This window comes from Diadema antillarum, unplaced genomic scaffold (genome assembly GCF_040938485.1).
Source record: "Diadema antillarum isolate AM-2024a unplaced genomic scaffold, OU_Dant_1.0 seq00001487_RagTag, whole genome shotgun sequence".
NCBI classification, from domain to species: domain Eukaryota; kingdom Metazoa; phylum Echinodermata; class Echinoidea; order Diadematoida; family Diadematidae; genus Diadema; species Diadema antillarum.
This window is the reverse complement of record NW_027272226.1, coordinates 159,598-186,216: the sequence shown is the minus strand read 5'-3', so window position 1 is coordinate 186,216 and position 26,619 is coordinate 159,598. Positions and strand designations below refer to the sequence as shown.

Sequence of the window (26,619 nt, the reverse complement as noted above, 5' to 3'; positions counted from 1 at the left end):
AAAAAAATGTATGTCCACTAATACTTAAATTGCATGAGATGCTTACAAATTTCTGAGTCTGCGCACAAGAGAGGTTTTTCGTCAGTCTGAAAGGGCTCTTTGTCTTCTAGACATACTGTTTTTATGAGCTTCGGGCCAACTTGAGCATGCCAAGTAAACACGAAAATGGATGGAAGAGCTTTTCACTCAAGGGCATCAGCAGTGTTTGTGCAGAGATGATTCATTGGCCTTTGGTTCTTCCAGATTTTGACCCACATTAGAGCTACATGTCGCTTTTTGTCGATTAAGTTCCCCTCCCATCTTCATTCTTTGATTTGTGTAAAGAGGCTTTTGTTTCATCTCCCGAGTCTGTCTTTAGCCTGTTGAAGACCGGCTGATTTTGCTATTAAAGAATAACATACATTTTCCGTAGACACTTGCCCGAGTGTTGTAATACTCAGGACACATCTTCAATGGAGTAATGTCAGTCTCTCTGAACAAAATGAGAGAAGGATCTTGGTGCAAACTATGTATCACAAATTTGATAACTCTCTGGGATAAATGGGATAAGAGAGATTTACCTGCTCTTGAAATCATTCACTCTCAAACATTGGTGGTGAAATGAGGCTTGAAATTGAGTCGATCTGGCTGACCAATGTCTGTATTAAAACTCATTGACATTTTTCCCTACTGTACATAATGCCTAGCGAATGGCTGTGATATCAAATCCATACTTTGGTAGTTTACTGTGCAGTCTTTATTGCACTATCACTAGTACCAGTCATTGGACTTGAAATGGGCCTAATGAGGTGGGACACTGTACAATGTACATGTGAGCCAATCAATGAAAGAAGTACAATGTAATTTTTGTTTGAAACCCATTTGTATCAATTAACCCTGGATATAGTACAAGTGTAGGCCTACATATTGCTGTATGATCGTGTACACTTAAAGACTGTGATTGATCCAATGTACCCTCATGGCTCATCCTTTTGTCTCCCCCAGTTTTGGAGTCGCTAAAGAATAGAACAGAGAACAGTGTACATGTACATAAAAGCACAATGCGTCCCCCTCCTCCGTCTCACTTTCGAAATACTACAAACAACGAACATACTCACCAATGTGCACATGAATACTAGGGTACTATCTGGTTGAAGTTTTCATCAAATGTTTCAATCATAATACAGTACAACTGTACACCACATCATTGCCGTGTGTAACATTAATCCCCTGTGGTAACAATCAATCTTGGTTTTAACCCCATTGGAGATGGACTGATTTTCCAATCGATTTAACACACACTATCCCATTTACCCCATCCCAAGAATACTTGTGACTAGTCTTCAATGGGTTTTTGATACAATTGTAATACTGTACGAGCTGAAATTTTCGTGTACATATATTTTCGCGAATTGCTACTTAAAGGACATTTTCCCATGTTGTTAATTTCGCGGTTGTGAGGGTCTAACTGAACTTAGTTATTCGGTTCAAAGGCGATTCGCGAAATTCGCGAAAATAAAACCACCGCGAAAATTTCAGCTTGTACAGTACTCTGTACAGTACAAACTGTTTAGTACAGTACATCCATGGGGAGAGATGTTATTGACCATGAGAGTACATTTACCATCTTTAATGAATGATGATTTCTAATGGACTGCAACTGTGTAAAGTGGACAGTGTATAAACCTGCAAATGATTTCAGTTTTTTTCAGCTGTTAGCATATGCACGTATTAACAATAATCACCATGATTGATTCTGTGATCCCCAGAAATTCACCCTGATAGAAATGCCATTAGACTAATGTTGCGTCGCAGTTGGATCCAATGCAATGTCTTGATAAACGCAGGATTGTCAAGGCAGAAACTGTGGCAAGGTAAAGCACACGATAGTGAAGTTTACCGTGCTAACTTGTTTTACACGGGCCTCCCCCGTGGGCTTTGTTGTCAAATTGGCTTGTTAAGCCTCGTCTGTCTAAAAAGATGACTCACTAATGGAGTTCCCCCACCTTTGTCTCGGCTGGCCGTTTTGTTGACATTGACTGTGATCGTCTCTTTCCCCCCCCCCCCCCCCCCCCCCCACCCAATCGCTCTCCAAACTAATTGAGATTAATGGGGGCTCTCTGTGTCCCTGATGAGGGCCTGGATAAATTGTAGAGCATTTATTGTAGGAGTAGCATGGCTCCCGCTCCTTAAAGCTCATTGTAGAAACAATGATGTAGAGTTTGTTCTGCTAAAACCGGCAAAAGAAGCCCAGAAGAAGAAGAAGGGATGAGAGAACAGAAAAGCAAAAAGAAAAAGAAAAATTGTCTTTAATTTGCTCTCTATATTGTAAGTATTGTATTTAGTTTTTTTTTTAATAAATAAAGTACATAATAAATGCATTTAAATTGAGATCTGTCTTTGCTTAAAATTGATATTTGAGTCCCTTTTTGTAGCTGATTTTGAATGGAGATCATACTGTACAGTTTATAGTAATTTATAGTCCAACTCTAAAAGATGATGTGAAACCATGTTGTTGGAAGAGAAAACAGTGTGATGAAGGGTGGCAAATTGTACAATGTAGCCATTACAACACACACTTCTCACACGTACTGTACAACGTGTATGCACCCTGTCACAGGAGGTACGTGTATTGTTGTATGTACATGTACAAGTACATACAATATGTGTACATTGTATTGTGTGTGTTTCATGCAAATACTTTGCTCTGTTCTGAAATGGGGCAAGTCCAAGATAACGCGCACGTTACGTATGGGACATTCAGAGACTTTTATGACCTGAAAAATAGTGTTAATGGCCTTTGATCATATTGAACTTCATCATGGTGATTGATATCTAGGAGAAGTATAATCATGTAAAAAATTGAGAAAAATGACCTTGACAATTATATTCTAGAAGAGAAAATATGTGCCGTTACGTATGGGACCAGAAAAATTTTGTTTTTTTGAACATTTTTTTCAACCTCAAAACTCTCTGAAAGTATATCATTCTACAACTTGTAACTCACTGTGATGAAAGTCACAACACTCAAGATTATCACAGGTAAGTTTCATGTCATTAGGCAAAAAGCTCTAATCACAGGTTCTAATTAAAGACAGACATGACGCGTTACGTATGGGACAGTTACGTATGGGACAGTTTGTCCCCCATTCATTTAGTGTGTGAAGAACCATGTTTATGGGTATTTTGCATAATTATTGAAGTAAAATCAGTTGAAACTACTCAAATACTGATCCAGATTGTCAAGGAAACAATATTCCCCAAATATTCACCATCATAATCATATTCAATCATATTTTTATATATTTATGACCAACCTGGGTATGCATGCCCTTTGTCCCCCATTCGTTTAGTGTGTGGAGAACCATGTTTATGGGTATTTTGCAATATAATTTTGCAAAATACCCATAAACAAATTTTTGCATAATTATTGAGGTGAAATCAGTTGAAATTACTCAAATACTGATCCAGATTGACAAGGGAACAATATTCCCCAGATATTTACCATCATAATCACATTTAATCATATTCTATATTTTTATGACCAACCTTAGTAGATGCCCTATTTTTATCAGGATAGTTACTCCTGAAAAATTGAATAGTTTATAGTGTTTACTTCCTATGATGAAGGGCAGTTTGCCATTCAGTTTCAATGAAAATCATCTTGACACAAGAAATATCAAGTTTAATAAGTAAGCAATACATTTGTACCTGCTGTATGGAACCCCAGTGATCAAGTAGATATATGATGTCTGTCTAGCAGTCAGGTCATTGATTCGTGTCACACCTCATTATGTATACCCATGAATTTTGTTGTGACTACTACTGAAAACTGAATAAGGACAATTTGTGTATTACTTGCAATAAATAAAAAATCATTTTACTTTATTTTTTTTTTATATATATCACAACCATTTCCAATTGGAACTCCATACATAAACTTTGAATTCCTCTAGTCTTAAGATTGTATGCTCTTAAGTAATTCATATAATTGGTTTCCAATCATCTCATTAAATGTTGAAAACTGAATCCTCATTTCTACAAAAAACTATACCATCCCTTTAATGCTAATTTTTTATTGTGTATTTTGCCATTTTCCCCTTCCCCTTTCTGAAAATTGTTCAGTCAAGTTCATGTATTGTTTCAAGTGTCTATAACTCAAAAAGTAGCTACAATGTTGGGATGCTTTCTTCAGGATGATTGACCATTTGTGTACTGAGAGACCTTCCCAGCTAGCTACATGCATTCACATGCAATATGTATGAGGATGTCCCATACGTAACGCATTTGTCCCATACGTAACATTATTTCAATGCCTAATAAAAAATGTTTCTTTTACTTTTTTTTCTTTTTTCTCTGGTATTTAATTTCTCTAAACAATAAATTAGAACTTTCCAAAAGGGCATTAAAATAACCTTAGCAATTTCAGAAAAAACCTAAAAAAATGACCTCATTTTGTTACGTATGGGACATCTCATGATAGGACACGAGCTAATTTGCATAATCATTTGCATAATCCCTAAATTTTCATACCAAGTTAAACTATGTGATGAACTTCTTATGTCCACATATAAATCAAATATCATTTGCTTTCCTTTGAATTAATATGAATTTTTATAAATGTCCCATACGTAACGCTGTGTTTCACATTTATGCAAATGAAGCCCTTGAAATTTGCATAAATTTACATAATATCAGTTTTTCCTCCATGGAAATCAAAACTTCAACTCATAAGCTTCAAAATGATACCAAACATGTCAATATTGAGCAAAGATGAAATTTTGCCTTCTGAGGGGACCTTATCTTGGACTTGCCCAATGACAAAATTAGTAAAATACATTGTATACAATTTACTTGATCTGCTATTAACCCGTTGAGGACGGGCTGATTCTGTTACAACATGCATTTCCCATAGACACCTGCCCGAGTACAATTACACTGTATATACTCGGGACTCGTCCTCAACGGGTTAAAAATTTGATGAACTTGTTTGGTTGGTGGAGTGCACATTTTGTCTTCAGGATGTGACAGTTTAGCCCATTGCCATTTCATCCACTCCATGGACATAATTATACAACTTGTACTTGTTGTCAGAGCACTCAATGACAGGTAAAAGAATTCATTTCATCACAGCTTTTATAATGATTGTGCCCAACAAGACACACAGTTTGAGTTTCATTTCCCACTTGGAGCATGCATAATGTAAAGTTTGGAAAAATTTGAGAAAGCTCATAAGAAATGAATGACTCTGTCAATTTGGCATCTTGTTTGTTACCGGTACATGTTTAAACAGTATAGGGTCTTATTTTAATACCCAGGGTAGCCTCTTCAGTGTTGCCACTGCTCTACCAGAGGGCTCTGCTACAACTGGTATTATTACCCTAGCGTTGCCAGGTAGCCATTTTACACCTTGGTCGAGAGGGATATAGTGGGTAAAAACATCTTGTCCAAGGACATTTGAAAGCACTGGGCGGGATTCGAACTCGGGTCCTTCGAACGGGAGTCAGGAGTCTTATCCACAATGCCGCAGTGCAGTTTGTATGGCTTTGCTATGTAGTGGTATTGAAAGGGTGAAGAATAATACAACATCTGGTGGTCACATACAAAGTGTGAAAGACCCTTTACACTGTAGAAAACGGTGTGATAGTAGACACGTCAATGTAAACCCCACCACACTGTCCGCAGAGACTGATTGTGTTATATGATGCAAGGAACCTGTGTACAATGTACTTGCACATCAGATACATAACAACTGTGCTCGTAAAGCGCCGCATGCGCTAAATGGCAAGCTTATGACACGCAACGCAGGTCAGATTACATTTGCCCCTGCCCAGGCCACTTAATGCAGACTTGCAGGTAGACGAAAACCACCTGTATGCGCTACCACTGCAAACAAGTGATACTACAGTTCGTACCAGAGCTTTCATGGATTGCAAAGATCAGTGATGTCCTGTCATACATAACGCATGGTAGCAAGTCAATCTCGGCACAAGTTTGAGAGGCTTTTTTTTTAGCTCACCTTAGCCAAAGGCTCGCAAGTGAGCTATTGCGATCGCTCTTCATCCAGCGTACGCCGTGAGTCGTGCATCGTGCGTCGTGCGTCGTGCGTCGTGCGTCGTGCGTCGTGCATAAACTTTCTTAAATTTTCATCTTCTTCTTGACAGCACCATGACTGATTTTCACCAAACTTGGCAGGTAGCATCCTAATAGGGGGATAGGATCTCAATTTGTTCAAATGGGCACCACCATGCCCCACCGGGGGGGGGGGGGGGGGGGGGGGGGGTGGGGAGGCAGGGGGACCCAGCCCCCCCCCCCAAAAAAAAAAAAAAAAAAATCAAAAAAAAATCAAAAAAAAATCAAGGAATCTTTAAAAATCTTCTTCTCTAGAACCAGAAGTGATAGAGCTGTTAAAGTTAATACTATGAGTTAGTACATTGATGACAGAGGTTTCAAGTTTGTCCATTCTGGAATCACGGGTGCCCCCCTTGGGACCCAGGGTGGGGTGGGTCCAAATGGGGACTTTGTGGAGGCCTACATGTTTGTATTCTTCTTGAAAACCCTGAAGTGATGAATATTCACCAAACTTGGTAGGTAACATACCAGGGGGTTAAAATCTCAATTTGTCCAACAGGGTACCATGCTTCCCTCAGGGGCCCCTAGGGGGCCCAACCCTCCTCCCCCAACATTAAGAAGTACATGTATACAATTCTTCTTCTCTAGAACCAGAAGTGATTAAAAAGCAGAGATGAGTTTGTACATTGATGACTGTAGTTCCACACGTTGTTCATTGCAGATCCAGGGCTGCCCCCCCCCCCCCCTCCCCCGGAGTCGGGGGGGGGGGGGGGGATCCAAATTCGGACCTACAATTGTAAATTGTACATTTTCATCTTCTTGCTGAAACAACATAATGGATTTTCACCAAACTTGGCAAATAGCATTCCTAGGGGGATAGGATCTCAAAGTGTTTGAATGAGCACCATGCTTTTCTTTGGGGCCCCCAAGGGGCCCAAACCCCTTAAATTACGGAATATTCAATAATATTATTCTCTAGAATCAGAAGTAATAGAGCTTTAAGTTGTTTTTTCTTTTCTAAACTGCATAGTCCAACATTCAATAAAGTACAGTATACTTGGCAGGTATTTTTACCGGTGTATGCAAATGGACACCATGCCCCCAGCTCTCAAAGCTGTTCCCCCCCCCCCCCCCCCCCCACCAAAAAATTTCCAATGTTCTCAGATAAGAGTCTGCAAGAATGCATTGAAGGTGACCTTGCGATACTCAGGTGAGCGCGAGACCCCCAGGTCTCTTGTTTTTTGATGTACTTGTAAATGCAGTCGCTGATTTGAAGTGTTTTAACCTACATATTATTATTATGATTAGTATTATTATTATTATTGTTATTATTATTATTATTATTATTGTTATCATTAGTATTATTATCATTATTGTTATTATTATTATCAATATCATCATCATTATCATTAATTAAATGGCAACTTGTGTGGTTGAAAATGTCTGGGCACTCCCTGCAGGTTGTGACCCATACAAAAGTTGTACATGAACCACTGATGGTGTGTATAGATAGTGTGCATCTACAGTGTCATACAGGCTTGAATTATAACTTTTTTTGTCTTTGTTTGTTTTGTTTGTTTGTTTGTCAGCTTTAGGAGAGCCTTGGGACCAAATTGCCAGGACACGTCTGGATACACACCATTACACCATGCAGTCTTGAATGGCCACAGGTAATATTAGGCCCTAGGCACCGAGGGTGCATGCATCGTACATCCACTTCATACTGTAAAACGAGGAATGTTCACATGCATTTTAATTTCGCACATTTCGCGAATGCCAAGATTCGCGAAAGTTCTTGTCTACACTATGCATTGAATGCCAGTGGCAATTCGCGAAAATTTCATGCCACAAAAAAGGCCGTCGGCTCCAATTTGCAAAAAATTTCATGTCGCGAATATATCGTGTTTTAAAGTATGCTGTCTGTTTGTATTCAATCATTAGATATAATATATGAAAAAAAAAAGATACTATAGAATCATTTTCTTGTTTATCCATTAGCATATTCAGACAAATTTTGTATTGCTCTAGTTTTTGGGCATTCCTGTGACATATCGCTCTGCAGAGTGTCTCATAGATACCCCGACATTTAATACAAAGCAAAGTTCAATTTATGGTGAATATATAAAGATGATAACCCATTTCATGTGACAAACCCATTTCATGTTTAAGTTTGCTATTTAAAACAATGGATAAAGTAAGGGTGAGAGCTGTTATTGGGTAATTAACTACATGTAACCAGTGAAAGTTTCGTTAAGATTGGAAAAGAGTATTAATCAAATAGGAAATCCTATGTACAGCATATATGTGCAATTTATTATTCTTTATGTGAATATTTCTTATTTTTTGTAATTTTAAACGCATTAAATGAGTACTGTCGTACCGAGTAAAATGTGTCCTATACTCAGACAGGTGTGTACAGTGTAGATGTATGGGAATCTTAGTGTTCAAAATAGCAAAATCAACTCATTCTCCAGGGGATAAAAGAGGCCCGATCTTTCATATAATGTGGGAAATAAGCTGGGATATCTACGTGTACAAAAAGTGTGATTCTTCAATAGCTGTGAAAATAGTGTGTACATGGTTGTACCTCTCTTCTATGATAGGGAATAGCTTTAACGTTGTGCCTTGAATGAGAAACTTGTGTTATCAAGTTGTTCAGTGGTACACTAAACTTCGATATATGACATTTAGATTTCATTCATATTAAAGGGATCGTACAGTTTTGGTTGAGACCTAATTTCGGGTTTCTAACATTTTTCGGTGAAATAATGAGAAAGCTCTTATGAAATATGAAAGAGCATGTAATTCTATGAGGAATTCAATATTTATTTGATGAAAATTGGTTTTGAAATGGCTGAGATATCCCAAAAAGAGTGATTCTAATAAAGTGTGGGACCCACACTTTATTATGATCACTTTGTTTTGCTTTGTTTTTGGAAGTTTTAGTCATTCCAAACCCGATTTTCATCAAATAAACTTCGAATTCCGCTTAAAATGGTATGCTCTGTACTATATCATGAGTGTTTTCTTGGTATCTCGCAAAAGGTTTAAAGCCCAATCCTCATCTCCGCTAATACTGATACCATCCCTTTTTAAAGTGATGTGTTGAAGTGCTTTTCCATCTATAGAGTACATTATGTGACAATAATAGCACATGAGCGTAGAAACCAAAAAAAAAAGCTGTTCCTTTCACTCTCCAACCTCATTTGTCAAATTGTTGGCCTAGACTCCACACCCATTATCTCGAGGTGCAAGTTGTGCAGACCAGACACCAAAACAGATCAATCAGACACTGACAATTCATCGTTAACCCATTGAGGACGGTTTGATTTTGCTACAACACGCATTTCCCATAGACACCTGCCCGAGTATACTCGGGACTCGTCCTCAACGGGTTAATGGCCACTTTGATGATGTGTACGTGTACATCACAGTATGAAGTACACGTACAGTGTATCTCCCTGCACTCGTAATGTGTAGGCCTACCTGTCCAGGGGGGTGTTTCATAAAGCTGTTCGTAAAGTTACGAACAACTTGCGAGCGACTGGTGATCAGTTCTGATGTGCTATATAAATACTTATCAGAATTTCCATAGTTCAGCACAAGAACTGATCATCAGTCGCTCGTAAGTCGTTCGTAACTTTACGAACAGCTTTATGAAACACCCCCCAGGGAAAGTTAGTACAAATTGTAGTGTCTGAGCTATGTGTATCCTGTCAGTCAGATTGCCGTGGTAGGAAACTCCCCGACTTGAGAAGTTGACCATCGTTGTTGAGGAGATCCTGCCTGCCCGAAGAATGCCCCGTTAAAACCGCGAGAAGGGGCGAAACAAGTGGTGTAAGGGGACACCGAGCGGACTGGCCGCGATTTTATTTTTGAAGGCTCTGGGATTAGCGGCATAATATTTTGAGTAAAATTAGGGATTTCCTGCGCTTCCTTGGAAATGTGACAGCCACTGCTGGGGACGGAGTTCCTGGCACGAGGCTCGGAAATCTGCCAGAAAGTGGCATTTAAACTTGTGCGCGACCTTCCCTTTTCCATAGAGAGCTTGCCCAGCCTGTGGAGTGCACACTTCATATGGGCATACATTTCTTTTACAGTAAATATGTTTGGAGATGCACACTGTAGTGAGGAAAAATATGGAAAAAAGAAATGTGAGGGAGATGGGGTGGTGTGGATCAAAATGTTGCCAATTTGAGATTTTGTGCAAGCAAGTTTCACCTCTTCTTGACCTGATCACTTTGTATTCGGCAGGAGGAGGAGGAACTTACATGTGTATTACCCTCATTGTGGCAACTTTATAAGAGGTTATTGAAAATTATACTGGAAAGGAAAAAAAAGAGAGAAAAGAACAAGGTATGAACGAGTAAAAGCTTGAATTGAGATGTATACAACAAACACTTTATGTTTTACTTTACCTTGTATAATACTATAGAACAATGGATAATAAAGATTATCATAATTTGATATAAAAGTGCGAGATGGCAAAACGCAAAAACAATGTCTCACAAGATTGTCTATGACACAATTCCTCAATCGCAAAAACATCTGTAGGTTTACATGCAAAAATAACAGCCCTTTTAAAATGTATGACCATGCAGTAAACATTAAAATGCTTCACGTTGAAAGTTCTATTCACATTTTAAACTGAATATGACTTGTTGCATTGAGCCTGGAGTGTAGGTTTTCTCTGTATGAAAGATGATTGGGTCTTTGATAACCTTGCATTCAATGCCAATTGGTTTAGCATTGAATCCCTCAAAGGGATCCGTTCTTAGGCCAGGGAATTCCTGAATGTGCTGTCTTTGAAGGCCATAATCTCATTGCCAAAATGTTTATACGTGTAGCTAGCAAGGGAAGCAGGCTTTTGATACCAGAATGTTACTTATCGTTGGTGGGGTGACAAAACCTCGTATCTCAATATTTGGTGAAAATGAGTTTTCTTCATTATATTGAAGCTAGGAACCATTACTATGTAATTCCCAATCCTTATATGCCCATCTGCAAAAATACAGTAAGGTCACAAATGATAAATAAAAGTTGGCTGTTTCCATTGACTTACATGTTATGGCAGCCATGTTTTTTAGCTCTCCTGAACATTTGACATTTTTGAGATACGAGGTTTTGTCACCCCACCAACGTTATGTAGAACTTCCTTCTCAGTAGACAGATCACAGCCTGCTGCATTCAGGAAGCTCACAATGTACCAGAACTGCTGTGTATTTAAAATCTAGCGAGACGAATGGTACATTGTACACTTGTACAATGCATACTAAAATACAATACACTATCAAGGACTCTCTTTACAATCATGTTTCATGAAGGTGGAATTGCTTGACATTGTAGAAATTTGATAGAAATTATACTGTAATGTCAATAGTTTTAAAAAGTCAAAACATGCAGCATTCGAGATATCTTTTCATAAATTTTAATACTCTTTTGTACATACATTTTGTTTTATGACATCTTGTGGGAGCTGGGCAACTTTGTATGTTCATTGTACATGAAATGGTGCTACATACAGTTAATGCTGTTCTTCATCATCATCATCGTCATCATCATCGTCATCAACATCACAAGAAATTAAAAAAGTTGTAAAATGCTATACTTGTAACACTTCTCCACAGAAAAAGCTGTTTGATTTTACATAATTTTTATTTTCAACTTTACTCTAATATGAAATACAAACTTGTCAGTATACACGTATTATACAGAATTTAATAGACTTACAACTCCAGAGTATGCAGGGAAAATTATATTTTGATAGAAAGACAGAAAGAGAGAGAGAGAGAGAGAGAGAGAGAGAGAGGAGATGTTGTTTGATAGGACTGTAAATACAGTCATAGCAAAATACTAGGCCCTATACAGATCACAGAAAATTTGCACAAAAGAAAAAGAGAAAATGTTGTGACCAGTTTGATGTCAGCATTTTGAAAACACAGCTTCTTGTACAATTGTACTATTAAATGTATCATGTAGGCAGCCAAGGTCGCCATGAACCATAATGATTCAAGTTTCAATGGTCATGTGTCTAATCTATAAAATCTGTTGCCAAGAACTTGTGACACTACAGAGTGATTGCATGTGAAAAGAAGCAACAAACAAACAAACAAACAAACAAATACACAGGCCAGAAGTGAAAAGCAATTTCATTGTATTTTTGTCCCCGCCGAACGAGTTCGAGCAGGGGACTATGAAACGGGCTCCGCACGTGTGTGTGTCCGTGTGTCCGTCCGTCCATGTGTCCGTCCGTCCGTCCGTGTGTCCGTGTGTGCGTCCGTGTGTGATCAAAATCTTCAATTTGCTACTTCTCTGTCATTTATGAGCCAATTTTGATTCTGTTTGCTTTATATGATAGCACTACATGGGAGCTTTGAAACTTCTACACAGAATTTCAGTCGTGACCTTTGACCTTGACCTTTGACCTATATTGTACATTTTGCTACAAAATGCTACTCCTTCGCCATTTCTGACCCGATTTCGATTCCGTTTGCTTTATGTGATGGCACTAGGTGAGGGCTTCAAAACTTTTACACAGAATTTTGACCTTTGACTTCTTTGACCTTCGACCTTGATTTTTTGACCTATATTACATTTTGCTACAAAATGCTGTACTCCTTCGCCATTTCTAACCCGATTTCGATTCCGTTTGCTTTATGTGATGGCACTAGGTGAGGGCTTCAAAACTTTTACACAGAATTTTGACCTTTGACTTCTTTGACCTTTGACCTTGATTTTTGACCTATATTGTACATTTTGCTACGAAATGCTACTCCTTCGCCATTTTTAACCCGATTTCGATTCCGTTTGCTTTATATGATGGCACTAGTTGAGGGCTTTAAAACTTCTATACAGAATTTTGACCTTTGACTTCTTTGACCTTTGACCTTGATTTTTGACCTATATTGTGCATTTTGCTACAGAATGCTACTCCTTCGCCATTTCTAACCCGATTTCGATTCTGTTTGCTTTATGTGATAGCACTAGGTGAGGGCTTCAAAACTTCTACACAGAATTTTGACCTTTGTCTTCTTTGACCTTTGACCTTGATTTTTGACCTATATTGTACATTGGCTACAAAATGCTACTCCTTCGCCATTTCTAACCCAATTTCGATTCCATTTGCTTTATGTGATGGCACTAGGTGAGGGCTTTAAAACTTCTACACAGAATTTTGACCTTTGACTTCTTTGACCTTTGACCTTGATTTTTTACCTATATTGCACATTTTGTTACAAACTGCTACTTCCGGCGGGGATATATGTTACGCACCGCGTAATTTCTACTTTTCCTTGTTATAGTATTAAAAGAGGGTTCTTAAAAAGCATTTTTCGCCATACTGAAAGAGGTGCTGTGATGATGATGATGATGATGATGATGATGATGCATTGCCCTGAATCTTGACTAGAGCTGTGGAAAATTCCACTCTGGGAAAGTGAAAGTATAGGCCTACAGCTGTATGGTGTACACAACACAACAACTCCTGGTACACACTATGGTCTTCCAGGGAGGTGGGAAGAGATACTTCCCACCTCCCTGGGTCTTCACTGGAGAGTGTACAAGGTACCTGGTTTTGTGTAATACTTGTACTTAATTTTATAACAGGTACAGCAAATGTACTGTAACACATAGAGTATACAGTGTAGGGCCTACACCGATGATCTCTTCGGCGATGCTGACATTGTTTTGTCTTGTTATGAAATCACAGAGTAGTAGGATACCATAATAGCTGACCTCATCATGTTCAATCTATCCAAATTCTTTCATACAGTACAGCTCTGTACTTCTCTCTCTCTCTCTCTCTCTCTCTGTGGAGGGATTTTGCTGCATACATTGTAGATAATTTCAACAAGTGATTGATGACATTGATGTTGGAAATAAACTTCACAATTGATAATCTTCAGGCACATTGATTTTTCTGTGGTTGCATCTATTTGCTTTGATCAGGCCGCAGAATGTACAAATGTACAAGTTGTATGATTTAAATGATTAAAAAAGAGAGAAAGACCCTTTGTACCTCACGCAGTTTTATACATTTTGATGGAATAAAGTTGTGATCTAGACATAATAGGGAGTTGGTCACAGGTATCACACTTGATACAGTAGTGCTGTATTCTGAAGCAACTTCTGAGATCTATATAATGTATTGTGCATGTATATAGTGAGTGAAGTATCAAACCACCATGAACAGGGGCGGATCCAGGAATTCCGTAAAGAGGGGGCGCATTTACAAAATTAAAGGGGGGGGGGGGCGCAAGCAACCCATCCCCATTTTTTTCTTTTATTTCTTTTGTTTCAACAAAAAATAAAGGGGGAGCGTGCGCCGGTTGCGGTCCTCCCTGGATCCGCCCCTGATGAACAGGGCTGCCAACTTTCACGCATTGAGCGTGAGACTCACGCATTTTGGTCCTTTCTCACTCTAAAACTTTATTTCATTTGCATGCATAAAGTTCTATTGATCTCACTCACTTGTACTCCTATAGCATTGGCCTATGGGAGTCTCACTCTCAACTAGTTTCCAATGTTGGCAGCCCTGCATAAATGAGTGTGCACTTTGTCTTCATTATCAAAATAAGAGTTAGTTGATTGTATAATTTGTAAACATGAGTTTAATACAAAAACAGGGCATGGCACATTGTGCTTTGTTGTCAGGCATATGGCCCACTGTGTATTGAAATGAAAGGGGGTGGGGGGGGGGGGAGGAATGGCATCTCCTTTCTCTGTGGTTTTTGACTTGGCAAGATACAGAACTTTGTATCAGTGGCAAGCAGCCATCATCATGTAGTTTTCGACGAAAAGGCAGAAAAATGACGAAGTCCCAGTAGAACAGAAGAACAGAGCTACATACACGTAGTAAACACGTACAATACCACCTACTCGATGTACAAGCTAAGGTACAATGTACAGTACATTTTACAATTACATGTACCCACTGTATTCAGAAGGCACTAAGGCCTATTGTGTAGGGCTACTTGATTGAACATGAATTGTATCCAGCCATTATTCCTTTCTGCAAGCAATGTACGATGTTTATTAAAGTGCATCTTCTGTGGGAGTTTAGCAAAAATGCGTACTGTACAAGCCTACTGTGAAAGTTTATGAAATGCTACTGTACACTGTAGTTTTACACCAGGGGGGCATTTCATGAAGGAACTTGTCGGATAAAATATCTGACAAGTCAATTATATCCGACAAGTTTTGAGAAATTCTTTAGTCTGATTGGCTGATTTCTCTGAACTTGTCGGATATAATTGACTTGTCGGACATTTTATCCGACAAGTTCCTTCATGAAATGCCCCCCTGGTGGGCATTTCATGAAGCATTTTGTCCGACAACTTGTCGGACAAATTTGCTCTCGGCAATCAGATGCAAGGATTTCAGTAGCTTTTAACATCAGACGAAATATCTGACAAAATGCTTCATGAAATGCCCCCCCCCCCCCCCCCCCCCCCCCCCCGGACTTAAAAAATGTGTGCAACAATCGTGATCATGTACAGTGGACTCCTGTTACATGTACAATATGTATAACAAAGTCCTGGGGACCGGCAGTTTTATTTCGTTATATCAAAATTTTGTTATAACAGAACAAATAAACAATAAAAATACATAGTGTGAGTAGCATCGCGGCCTGAACAAAGTCCTGGGGACCGGCAGTTTTATTTCGTTATATCAAAATTTTGTTATAACCGAACAAATAAACAATGAAAATACATAGTGTGAGTAGCATCGCGGCCTGAATTTTTGTTTCGTTGTTAAAACCGGTATTTCGTTATAACCGTGTTCGTTATAACGGGAGTGCACTGTACAGTATACTGTAGTGTGTGTAAACCACCATTATGCAAGCAAGTACATGTCCTGTATGTGTGTAGTTGTACACTGTAGTTATATTTGTGTCATATGTACAATGAACATTGTAGGCCTACTCAGCATTTTTTTAAAGCCATTTCTTTTCTTAAATTAAAATGTATTAAGTGCACTTTGTACATGGTACGTGTATACATCACAATGCAGTGTGTATCAAAACTCATTCCTAACAACACCAACATAATGGTACATTGCATTATACACATTGTACAGTGGTACTGCACTGTGCATAATGTACAGGGTGTACATATTGTATAGGCCTACAAGTTTGTACAGTAATATCATACTGATGATCCTGCAAAGAATATGTTTGGGCTGTCATACATCATACACTGATTGATGCCAGGTACTTTTTAAGTGTGTACAAGAAATGAATACTGGAGGCATTACACTGTATAATACGCAACATGAGATTTTAATTGCGCGATTCATGTCCATCTAATCGATAAGTGGCATATTACTTTACACTGTTGAAAGCCGAGTCTTGCATGTTTATGAATCAGGTATAAGGATATAAGTAAAAAAGGAAAGTAGTTTCTCGTCCTCATGTGCATCTGATTTTGGTGCTGCATCAATTTTTTTTTTTTTTTTACTATTTTACTACTTTTCAAAATGGTGATAAAAAAAACAAATAACAAACTTGTGATCCTCCACCTTTTCTGCATCTTTTTGAGTTGCCAATAAATATCAGCTTTTTTTGATATTTACTACTTTGGGGCACCTGAAAAACATCAGAAATTCTCTAACCAATCGTGATGTCATGCACACATTCATTGCATTAGAATATTCTCTATAGTAATAATAAAATGCGTATCCACTACAAACTCATTATCATACCGCTATCAAGCCGAGAGTGGGATGTACTTTGTGTACAAACCAACCCCTGTACTGTAGGCCTGCACGCAGCGTGCTAATATTGAGAAAGCATCTCGGCACATGTGCATTTTTTTTGTAAACAAATAGTGTATCTCTCTGCAAAAATCAGAACGAAAAACTACTTTCCTTTTTTTACTTTTCCTTTACTGTTGTGACAACACATTATATTTAGACAAAACAAATTTGTATGGAACTTTATATTTTTGTATGCAACTTTGTGGATTTTTTTATTTTCAGAAATTGAACGACACATGATGTTCAGTATTAACCCAGATCCCAACAGGAATGCGACATGCACCAATCTGTTCATTACTGTACTACTTCAAAGTGTACTCCTCGTTCACAAATTTATAACCACTATAGGGAAATTGTCAGGAAGTCCTGATTCATGAAAAATTACCTAACATTGCAAAATATATGACGTATAACCAAAAAACAAAACAAAACAAAACAAAACAAAATACCCAAAGAGACACATCTACAAGTGAAGAGTTTTATTGCAAAATGAACTATAAAGTGCCATTTTGAAACATTTTGAAGTGAGTCCATCATCAGATAAGTAGAGCAAAATCAAACCTTTCCAATGATACAAAACGTGTACTTCACTTGTGCAAAGTTATGATTGAAAATACTGTGTATTTTTTTTCTCTGTTTTTTTAGCAGCTACAGTCACAAATATCTCAACCTATTCACAAGAATGGAGTTAGCTCATTTTGTGTTATGAATAAAACTTGTCAAGTGTAAAGTGTCCTACCCGCCCATTCAGATTTGATAATGAATCAAAATTCTGGGGTACTGTCATTTTTGTGATTATCATAAACTGATTGACAGCTGTAAGAGATACTGGATTCTCAGATCTGTGAATTATCTGTACCTTGAATTGGATGGTGAATATGAGGTTTGTATCAGACGCTCAAGTTTTTTATCACCCGAAATACTGGAGGGCAAGGGTGCTGCTTAACTGGACCCCACACACAGGGGCTAAAATTGCACTGAGGGCAACTGTTTTGAGATGATAACCTTTCTTTATTCACCACAAGTTTTATAAACAGGAACACTGTATGGCAACTTGGGTTTGATGACCTTTCTGATAATATGATACCATGGATATGTATCCCACGTTCTATGGCTACTGTAGGCATGTACATTAGATTACAAACAGTGTCCATACTGTTGTGTACGTTGTGAAAAATACATTGTACAATGTAAAGACAAGGCATAGACTGCTACTGTGGAGTGTCTGGTGTGGTAAAACATTCATCTACTGATGACTGTATGGTTTGTAGAATTCCAAAGAGGTGAATTACTGAAGGTCCCAACCTATTGTACATGATGCTTTATGAATGTGTGCCTAGAGGCATCCACTTTTATGATACAGCGTACATTACAGTACATTTACAACAATGTACTGTATACAATGTACAGTGTTGTAACCTCATCAGTGGCACTTGTGGTTAAAACGATTTTCCAGGAAATGGGGAAGTTAGTTTGTGACACAGGCATACTTGCGCTTGTGAGTTGCCATTTTCGAGGAACCCCAAGAGCTTTCAATCAGAAGTGATGTATTATTATTAGACTCCCTGCGATGCCAGTGATTGCTTTCCTGTGTGGGATATGACAGCACTGTAAACCATGGTCACATCCCAAAACATGTGTTGTACACGTTCCTCTTTGGATGTGGGTACAGTAGTTTACGGGTATTTACAATATACGGATAGTGAGCATTGTACAATTTGATCAGTGCATTCATCTCAAAACTACATTGTACATTTTTAGTGTTCACACACTGAGAAAAATTGTAACAGTAACGAATCTAAACCACCTACACCGGTATGTAGGCTGACATGTAAACATTTTACATACAATGTAGTGGTGTACAGATATATTGTCTAGTAGTGTGGCTGCGGTAGGATGCACAATTATCACCCTTCACTGGGTGTGAAAATAATGTGAAATGTACCATGTACAATACAATGTACATGATGTTTTCAGATCAAGTTGTAGTTTTTTTTATAGTGGAACTGGAAGGTTATGACTATTACAGAATTTCAATGTTGTTCAAGTGTGTGATGTGTGCATGTGTGTTCAAATGTCTGTATGAGCATGCTTTCTTTTGAGCCTTTTTCTATTTACCATTCGTACTGGCTAGTAATAGGATCCTACAGCAAAGTCAATCCTTAATTTGTAGACCAGTTGATTAGCGTAAAAAAGGAAATTAAGAAAGAGGAACCATTGCCAAACCAGTTTTTAATAAAATAAAGAAAAAGGAGTCAGGTAATAGGCCTATGTATATACAACTTGTACAAAATTTTACCACTTATGATTACTACATATAAAAGTAAATTATGTACAACTTGTACAAAATTTTACCGCTTACTGTATGATTACTATATAAAAGTAAATTATACATTTTATGAAACTTCATTGAATGTCCATCCTATTATAACCCCTCTTCATTTTCAAATTGGGGAGAAAACGGCTGAAGTTGCAGACTACAAGGTGTAGAGTGCACCACACTTTGCATAGCATGCCTCAACTTTCAGGACTTTGGAATTCCTGGATTGTGTTCTGGACATTGTTGTGAAGGCATAGTACATGCGTGAACCCCTGAAGCGTGAAGACCCAAACAATCGAGTTGTACCACAAACAATCACACTGAGCACCAAACCTGGCATACTGGACTCAAGTGGCATGTTAAACAATGGCACCGTTCAGAAATTGTAAACAAATAACCATTGAGACCTCTTTCCCCTAAAAGTCGCTATTGTTTAGTTGTCGAGTTAAATTGCAAGATTATAATAGTGAGTTGCAAATGATACATGTGGAATTCTTTTTGACTTCTGCCACGTGGAAATCGTGCGATCGAGTGAGGATTTACGAAGGAAGCGATGAACTCGGCCGACGGGGAACTGCAGGCCGGCGCGTGATGATCGAGACTTGGCCAGATTTGCCAGATTTGCCAGATTTGCCAGATTTTCCTCGTCCAGACATGATTGGAGACGGAGAGACATTGCATGCAGTTGAAAGATATTCTTGTGAAGTAATGACAGTTTATGCACTGCTACATGTAGTGTGGCCGTTACTTTGAATCACTGATTTAAGAATACGAGAACTTTTCAATTCCGTAAGTTTTATAGTAAAATTGTGACAAAAAAATCAACACTTCTGTAAATCCTTTGTACACCTTTGAATACATACAATTGTACGTGTATGTGTAAGGGCAAGTACATTGTATTACAATCTTGTATGAACAAAGTGCCAAATTGCTGTTTCAAAGAGCTGTAGAACGACAAATAGCAGCTCCTTTTTCTCAGTTGTTTATAAAATTGAAAATTACCAACAATATTGGCAGGTCAGGGGAATGTACAATATTTGTCATTCAAATTTGTGTGACGGAAAATGATTTGTTAGCTGAAAATTGGTCATCAAAATGCTGAGTTGTTAGGCAAACTTCCTGTTGACTGGTTCAAGTCTCTTTTATTAGTATTTTCTATTTCCTCTCAGGAGATACTCACCTGACGTAAAAAGTGAATGTCTGCCACCCCCCCCCCCCCCCCCCCCCCGATTTCCTTAACACACATGTATCGGCTTATCACTTATTCCTCTGTCCACATACAGTCCGACAGTAGCTCAAATTTCATAGAGGAACAGGATAATTGTCAGACAGCAGCTCACCGAATATAATGAGGAAATGGGGGAAAAGGGCGCAGAGTCCTTGTTCCTGTTGACAGTGTGCCGACACAAAAGACTATATGTGGGCTCTCTGTGATTCTTCACATCCTAGAGGTGTATTTGCATGATGCAACTTTTGTTGCCGTTGTTGTTGTCATGACTGCAGATGGTGTGCCAAATGTGCCTTCTGCAAGGTTGCGGTGCTAAATAAAAGTCAAATGTGCACAACTGTCCTTTGGAAGCGGGACAACAATGCATGATACGATCTCATGTGTCACCCATTCCTCCTCTTGTTCTTGTCGCCTGCCGCCTGTTGTCGGACAAAAAAACAAAAAAAGCCGACAAAAAACACACAAAGGAAACCAAACCTACATGTAAGTACAATTGGACATTGCGTTTGAAGACCCATACTTTACATTCACGTAAAAAAAATATTTTTAATAGTTTTGGGAAATTGATTTTTGCAGTGTGATGCAAAACCTGTTCATTCCTGTGTGTGGACGAAAAAAACAACAACAACAACACATGGTTGATACTTGCTATACTGTACGAGCTGAAATTTTCGCGAATTGCTTCTTGGAGGACATTTTCGCATGTTGTTAATTTCGCGGTTGCGAGGGTCTAACTGAACTTAGTTATTTGTGCGTTGTTATTTTCGCGGTTCAAAGGCGATTCGCGAAATTCGAGAAAATAAAACCACCGGGAAATTTCAGCTCATACAGTAATGTATCAAAATGCTACAATTGTGCAACTGCAAGTAGGCCTACAATGTACATGTATAATGTGCATTGTGTAAATTGCACTTTTAAGTTTTCTTTTAACCTCCCAAGATATTCCCGTTGTTGCTATTAAAAGTGAGCTCATTGTAAAGGGGCTTCCATGTCCCAGAGTAGGTACATGTCAAAACTACACTGAAGTAATATAGAGGCAAACTAGTGTATTTTTGAGGGGTAATACTATTAAGTGCCAAGAAAATAGAGCTAGGTCAATGAAACAGCTGCTTCAAACTCTTTATGAGCAATTACAGTTTTAAAGACTGCCATGTAGACACTTCAGCAGTTTTAATAGGGTCTGATGCTCCCTTCATAGTTTAATACATGGCCCATCTCCTATTAAAATGAGGAGATCATAGATATGCCATTTGCCCATAGATGGAAAGAGAGGGAGAGAGGATGGAGGGTTTCCCTTCATTCTCTCTCCAGGCAAACAGACAGACAGGCAGAAAGGTCTGCTGATCCTCACCAGCAGAATCTCAGAGTTCGGCTGGGGTCATGACTGCATCCCAGGGGACAGATCCTGGGCTGCAAAAATAGCATGAGGAGGAACGAAGGAGGGCAGAAAAAGGGAGGAAAGGGGGGAAGAGGTTTGCCCAGATCCCGGAGGTCATACTGGGGGGAAGGCTGATCTCTGTCAAAAGTGATCTCAACTCCGTTCAGTGAAAATCAAGTCCAAGTTCTGGTTGATTTAATACGTAGTGTACCCCAACCCAGTACTTTGGCAGCATTTACAACTTCTACAATGTACCTACATTGCAGGGTTCTCGCCAGGAATTTCTTCACGCTTGTCGGCATTTATGCGCGCTGTTGTGGGGGTGGGTACGGGAGGGGGGTTCCCCCTCCCGCGCGAAGCGCGGAAACCTTCGCTAATGCTCAATACAACACAGATAAATCGCCGCTAAAATGCCACTAAATGCGACATTTTCACGGAGATGTAATGAACGTTGTGAGGGGCATATTCTCACAGAAACAATGCAGAAACTCCATACCTTTTGTTAGCGGCAGTTCCTAAATAATAAATGAAAGAGAAGTAGGTGCCGATGGTGGAGGTTCCGATTTCTTTTAGGCCTTTCCTGTTTCACTGTTGCAATAATTAGCCGCCTCTGCATGCATCGCAACAACGCGCGCCGTGTTGCTTTCTCGCCGTCTGCTCGACCACGTGGTAGGCCTATTGCATGCAGATGCGCGAGAAGCGATCGAGAACTTTCGGGACATCGTTGCACTTTCCTTTCTGGGTATACTGCGGTAGTTTGGCCGTGACATCAAAGAGATATCATACAAAAATGTAATGATGGTCATTATTCCGAAGGTTTGTTTAATCATAAAATGAAACGATTCATTACTGAGTACTTCGAAGGTTTGTAATCGGAAACAACAACAACACCAAAGGTCGGTACTCAGTGGCGTATCTAGGGGGGGGCAAGGGGGGCACGTGCCCCGGGCGCCACTCCTTGGGGGCGCAAAAAAAAAACGAAGAAGAAGAAGAAAAAAAAAAGAAAAAAAGAAAAAGAAAAGAAAAAAGAAAAGAAGAAGAAGAAGAAGAAACTCACCGGAAAGGGGGGGGGGGAGGAAGAATGGTGGGGGTGGCAGAAAACGAAATAAAAAAAGATAAAAACAAAACATATTGATGACTCGGACAAAATGACAATATTTATTGTGTTCACACAAGAAGTCCATGTTATGTAAGCTGAAATACAACAATTTTCGGCTCGCTCGCTGCGCTCGCTCTCTAAATTTCATATAGAAGAAGAAGGTAAGAACAATGTGATGATGACGCGGACAAAATGACAATGTCTATTGTGTTCACACATGTCATTTTATATTTAGCATGCAAAATGTTTCACGGAGCAGCGGCTGCAATTTCTTTCGTTCTGATCGAAGCGATCGCCAATTTAATTATTGGATCAAAAGAAGGCGCCAACGGTTTCGAACATACGGGGGGGGGCGCCAAAAAAATCAAACAAGATAAGAACAAAACGTACTGATGACGTGGAAATATACATATTTCGGCTCACTCGCTCGTACTAATTTAGAGTATTTCTTCAAGTCCTCAGTTTGTTGGTAAAAATCGTTATCTATAAGGCCGTCACTATATCTTGATTAATTAGAATTTTAAGATTTGATAAGCAAAAAATGACAAGAGTTCCATGTTTTGTAAGCTGAAATACAAAAATTTTCGGCTCGCTCACTGCGCTCGCTCGCCAAAATTTATCAAAACAAAAAGGAGATAAGAACAAAACGTGATGATGACGCGGAAATGTACAAATTTCGGCTCACTCGCTCGTACTAATTTAGAGTATTTTTTCAAGTCTTCAGTTTGTTGGTAAAAATCGTTATCTATAAGGCCGTCATTATATCTTGATTAGAATTGTAAGATTTGATGAGCAAAAAATACAAGAGTTCCATGTTTTGTAAGCTGAAATACAAAAATTTTCGGCTCGCTCGCTGCGCTCGCTCGCCAAAATTTATCTAAACAAAAAGGAGATAAGAACAAAACGTGATGATAACGCGGAAATGTACAAATTTCGGCTCACTCACTCGTACTAATTTAGAGTGTTTTTTCAAGTCTTCAGTTTGTTGGTAAAAATCGTCATCTATAAGGCCGTCACTATATCTTGATTAGAATTGTAAGATTTGATAAGCAAAAAATGACACGAGTTCCATGTTTTGTAAGCTGAAATACAAAAGTTTTCGGCTCGCTCGCTGCGCTCGCTCGCCAAAATTTATCAAGAACAAAACGTGATGATGACGCGGAAATAAAAATACAAATTTCGGCTCACTCGCGCGTCCATGGGGGGCATTTCATGAAGCAATTTGTCAGATATTTCGTCTGACAAACTGTTAAAAGCTACTTAAATCCTTGCCTCTGATTGGCTGAAAGCAAATTTTGTCCGACAAGTTGTCGGACAAAATGCTTCATGAAATGCCCCCCATTTAGAATATCTTTTAAAGTACTCAGTTTGTTGGTGTAGATAAATCGTTATCTATAAGGCCGTCACTATCTTGATTAGAATTGTAAGATTTGATAAGCAAAAAATGACAAGAATTTCATGTTTTGTCAGCTGAAATACAAAAATTTTCGGCTCGCTCGCTGCGCTCGCTCGCCAAAATTTATCAAAATTCATTACATTTAAATCACCCTCAAAAGACCCCTTTTAAGGGCTTGAAAAGCATATCATGTGGACTTTGCTTAAAGTCCCTACCGGGATGGGGTTGGGGTTGAACACTAGTCTTTTTCAGAAATTAGGGGCGCAATTTTCGCGCTTGCCCCGGGCGCCGTTTTCCCTAGATACGCCACTGTCGGTACTACAGATGAATGTTCAAAATAAAACTGATTTCGTTCGAAGATTAACAAGCATTTTTTTCTTTATTATTTTCCGATCAACGAACCTTCAGAAAGGAATCTATCATCTATCATCGTTATTGCTTCAGAAAAACAAACCTTCTGAATAAGAAAACACCCTTTTGGGGCCTTTGTTGTATTCCGAAATTATACTGGCAGAACATTCGAAATAACAAAACTGATTTCGTTTGGATATAAACGAATATTTTCTCCTTTATAATTTTTCTATTAACGATCATTCAGAATTAAGAATGTAGAGTATTATTTTGCCATTATTCTTTCGGAGTAACGAACCCTGAGGGTAAGAAAACTGTAACCGTTTTCATTTCTTCTTTATCGTTTTCCGATTAACGATCGTTCAGAATTAAGAATCTAAAGTATATTATATCGTTATTCTTTCGCAGTAACGAACCTTCAGAGAAAAGAAAACTGTAACCGTTTGGGGCCGTCGTTTTATTCTGAAATTTCGAAATAACAAAACTGATTTCGTTGTGAAATGAACGGACATTTTTTTAAAATCATTTTTGGATTAACGAACCTTCAGAATAAGGAATAGAGCATTATTTTTTCATTAATCTGTCGGAGTAACGAACCCTAAGAGTAAGAAAAGTGCAACTGTTTTTGGGGCAGTTTTATTCCAAATTTCACTGGCAAAACGTTCGAAATGACGCACTGATTTCGTTTTGAAATTTACGGACATTTTTCTTTATTCAATTTTCGGTTAACGAACCTTCAGAATAAAGAATCTATTGTTATTACATCATTACTACTTCTGTCGGAATAACAGACCCTTATAGAGTACGAAAACACGCTGTTTTGTGCCGTCGTTTTATTCCGAAATTTCACTGACAGAAACGTTCGAAATAACAAAACTGATTTCGTTGTGAAATGAACGGACGTTTTTTCTTAATCATTTTTTTTTTTTTGGATTAACGAACCTTCAGAATAGGGAATCTAGCATTATTTTATCATTAATCTGTCGGAGTAACGAACCCTCAGAGTAAGAAAACTGCAACTATTTTGGGGCAGTCGTTTTATTCCAAAATTTCACTGGCAAAACGTTTGAAATGACGCACTGATTTCGTTTTGAAATTTACGGACATTTTTCTTTATTCAATTTTCGGTTAACGAACCTTCAGAATAAAGAATCTACAATTTATTATTTCATCATTACTACTTCTGTCGGAATAAGAGACCCTTAGAGTACGAAAACACGCTGTTTTGTACCGTCGTTTTATTCCGAAATTTCACTGGCAGAACGTTCGAAATAACAAAACTGATTTCGTCGTGAAATGAACGGACATTTTTTCTTAATCATTTTTGGATTAACGAACCTTCAGAATAAAGAATCTAGCATCATTTTATCATTAATCTGTCGGAGTAACGAAAAAAAAAATGAATCTTGGTGGCGATAACTGATGCTGGTGTAGAGAAAAACAAAGACAGTTCGCTCAAAAGATGCTTCCTTCTTTCAGTTTATTTTCTCCCCAGTCATTCCTATCGTTCTCCTCCCATGAACCCCTGCCATGCAGGGACGATGAACAAAACAAAATGTTACCGATGCTGCAATGAAAAAAAAGAAAGAAAGAAACACGTCCTCAAAGCAAATTATCTATATACACTTTTCAAGTTGAACAAATTGATGTTCGTAATGAAGAATGAAAAAAAAAAGCACGACCTCAAGCAGTGGGGAAACTTGATATCATGGCTTGTGGAAATTTCCACGATATTTCCACGAAAGCCAGGTGTCAGATAAAGAATGTCGCGCGTACTGCCACCTTGCTTCAGTGGTCGTAAACAGCGTGTACATAGCATGTAAACCAACTGGGAACATTGATGAATGATCATCATTTATTTTCTGCCCATGAAGGCCCCCTAACCCACCTTTTAACAAACCAAGCCAGAAGCACGTGGAGCATTACGTATACGTTGAACTTGAAAGACCATCATGCAGAATTACTATAAATTTCGGCCCGGAGAAGGAAAATGGAATATTCACGAATGACGTTTACAAATCCATAGAAATTGAAAAGGCTA

At 38.6% G+C, this 26,619-nt stretch overlaps 1 protein-coding gene across 1 annotated transcript in view; it reads left to right on the top strand.

Annotated features, from left to right (window-relative positions):
• Positions 1-26,619, top strand: part of LOC139709993 (uncharacterized) — a 117,735-nt gene that overhangs the window by 12,301 nt on the left and 78,815 nt on the right. Inside the window, exon 2 of the mRNA XM_071621946.1 lies at positions 7,641-7,721. Coding sequence (XP_071478047.1) covers positions 7,641-7,721 — 81 coding nt within the window. The remainder of the gene's footprint in view (positions 1-7,640; positions 7,722-26,619) is intronic.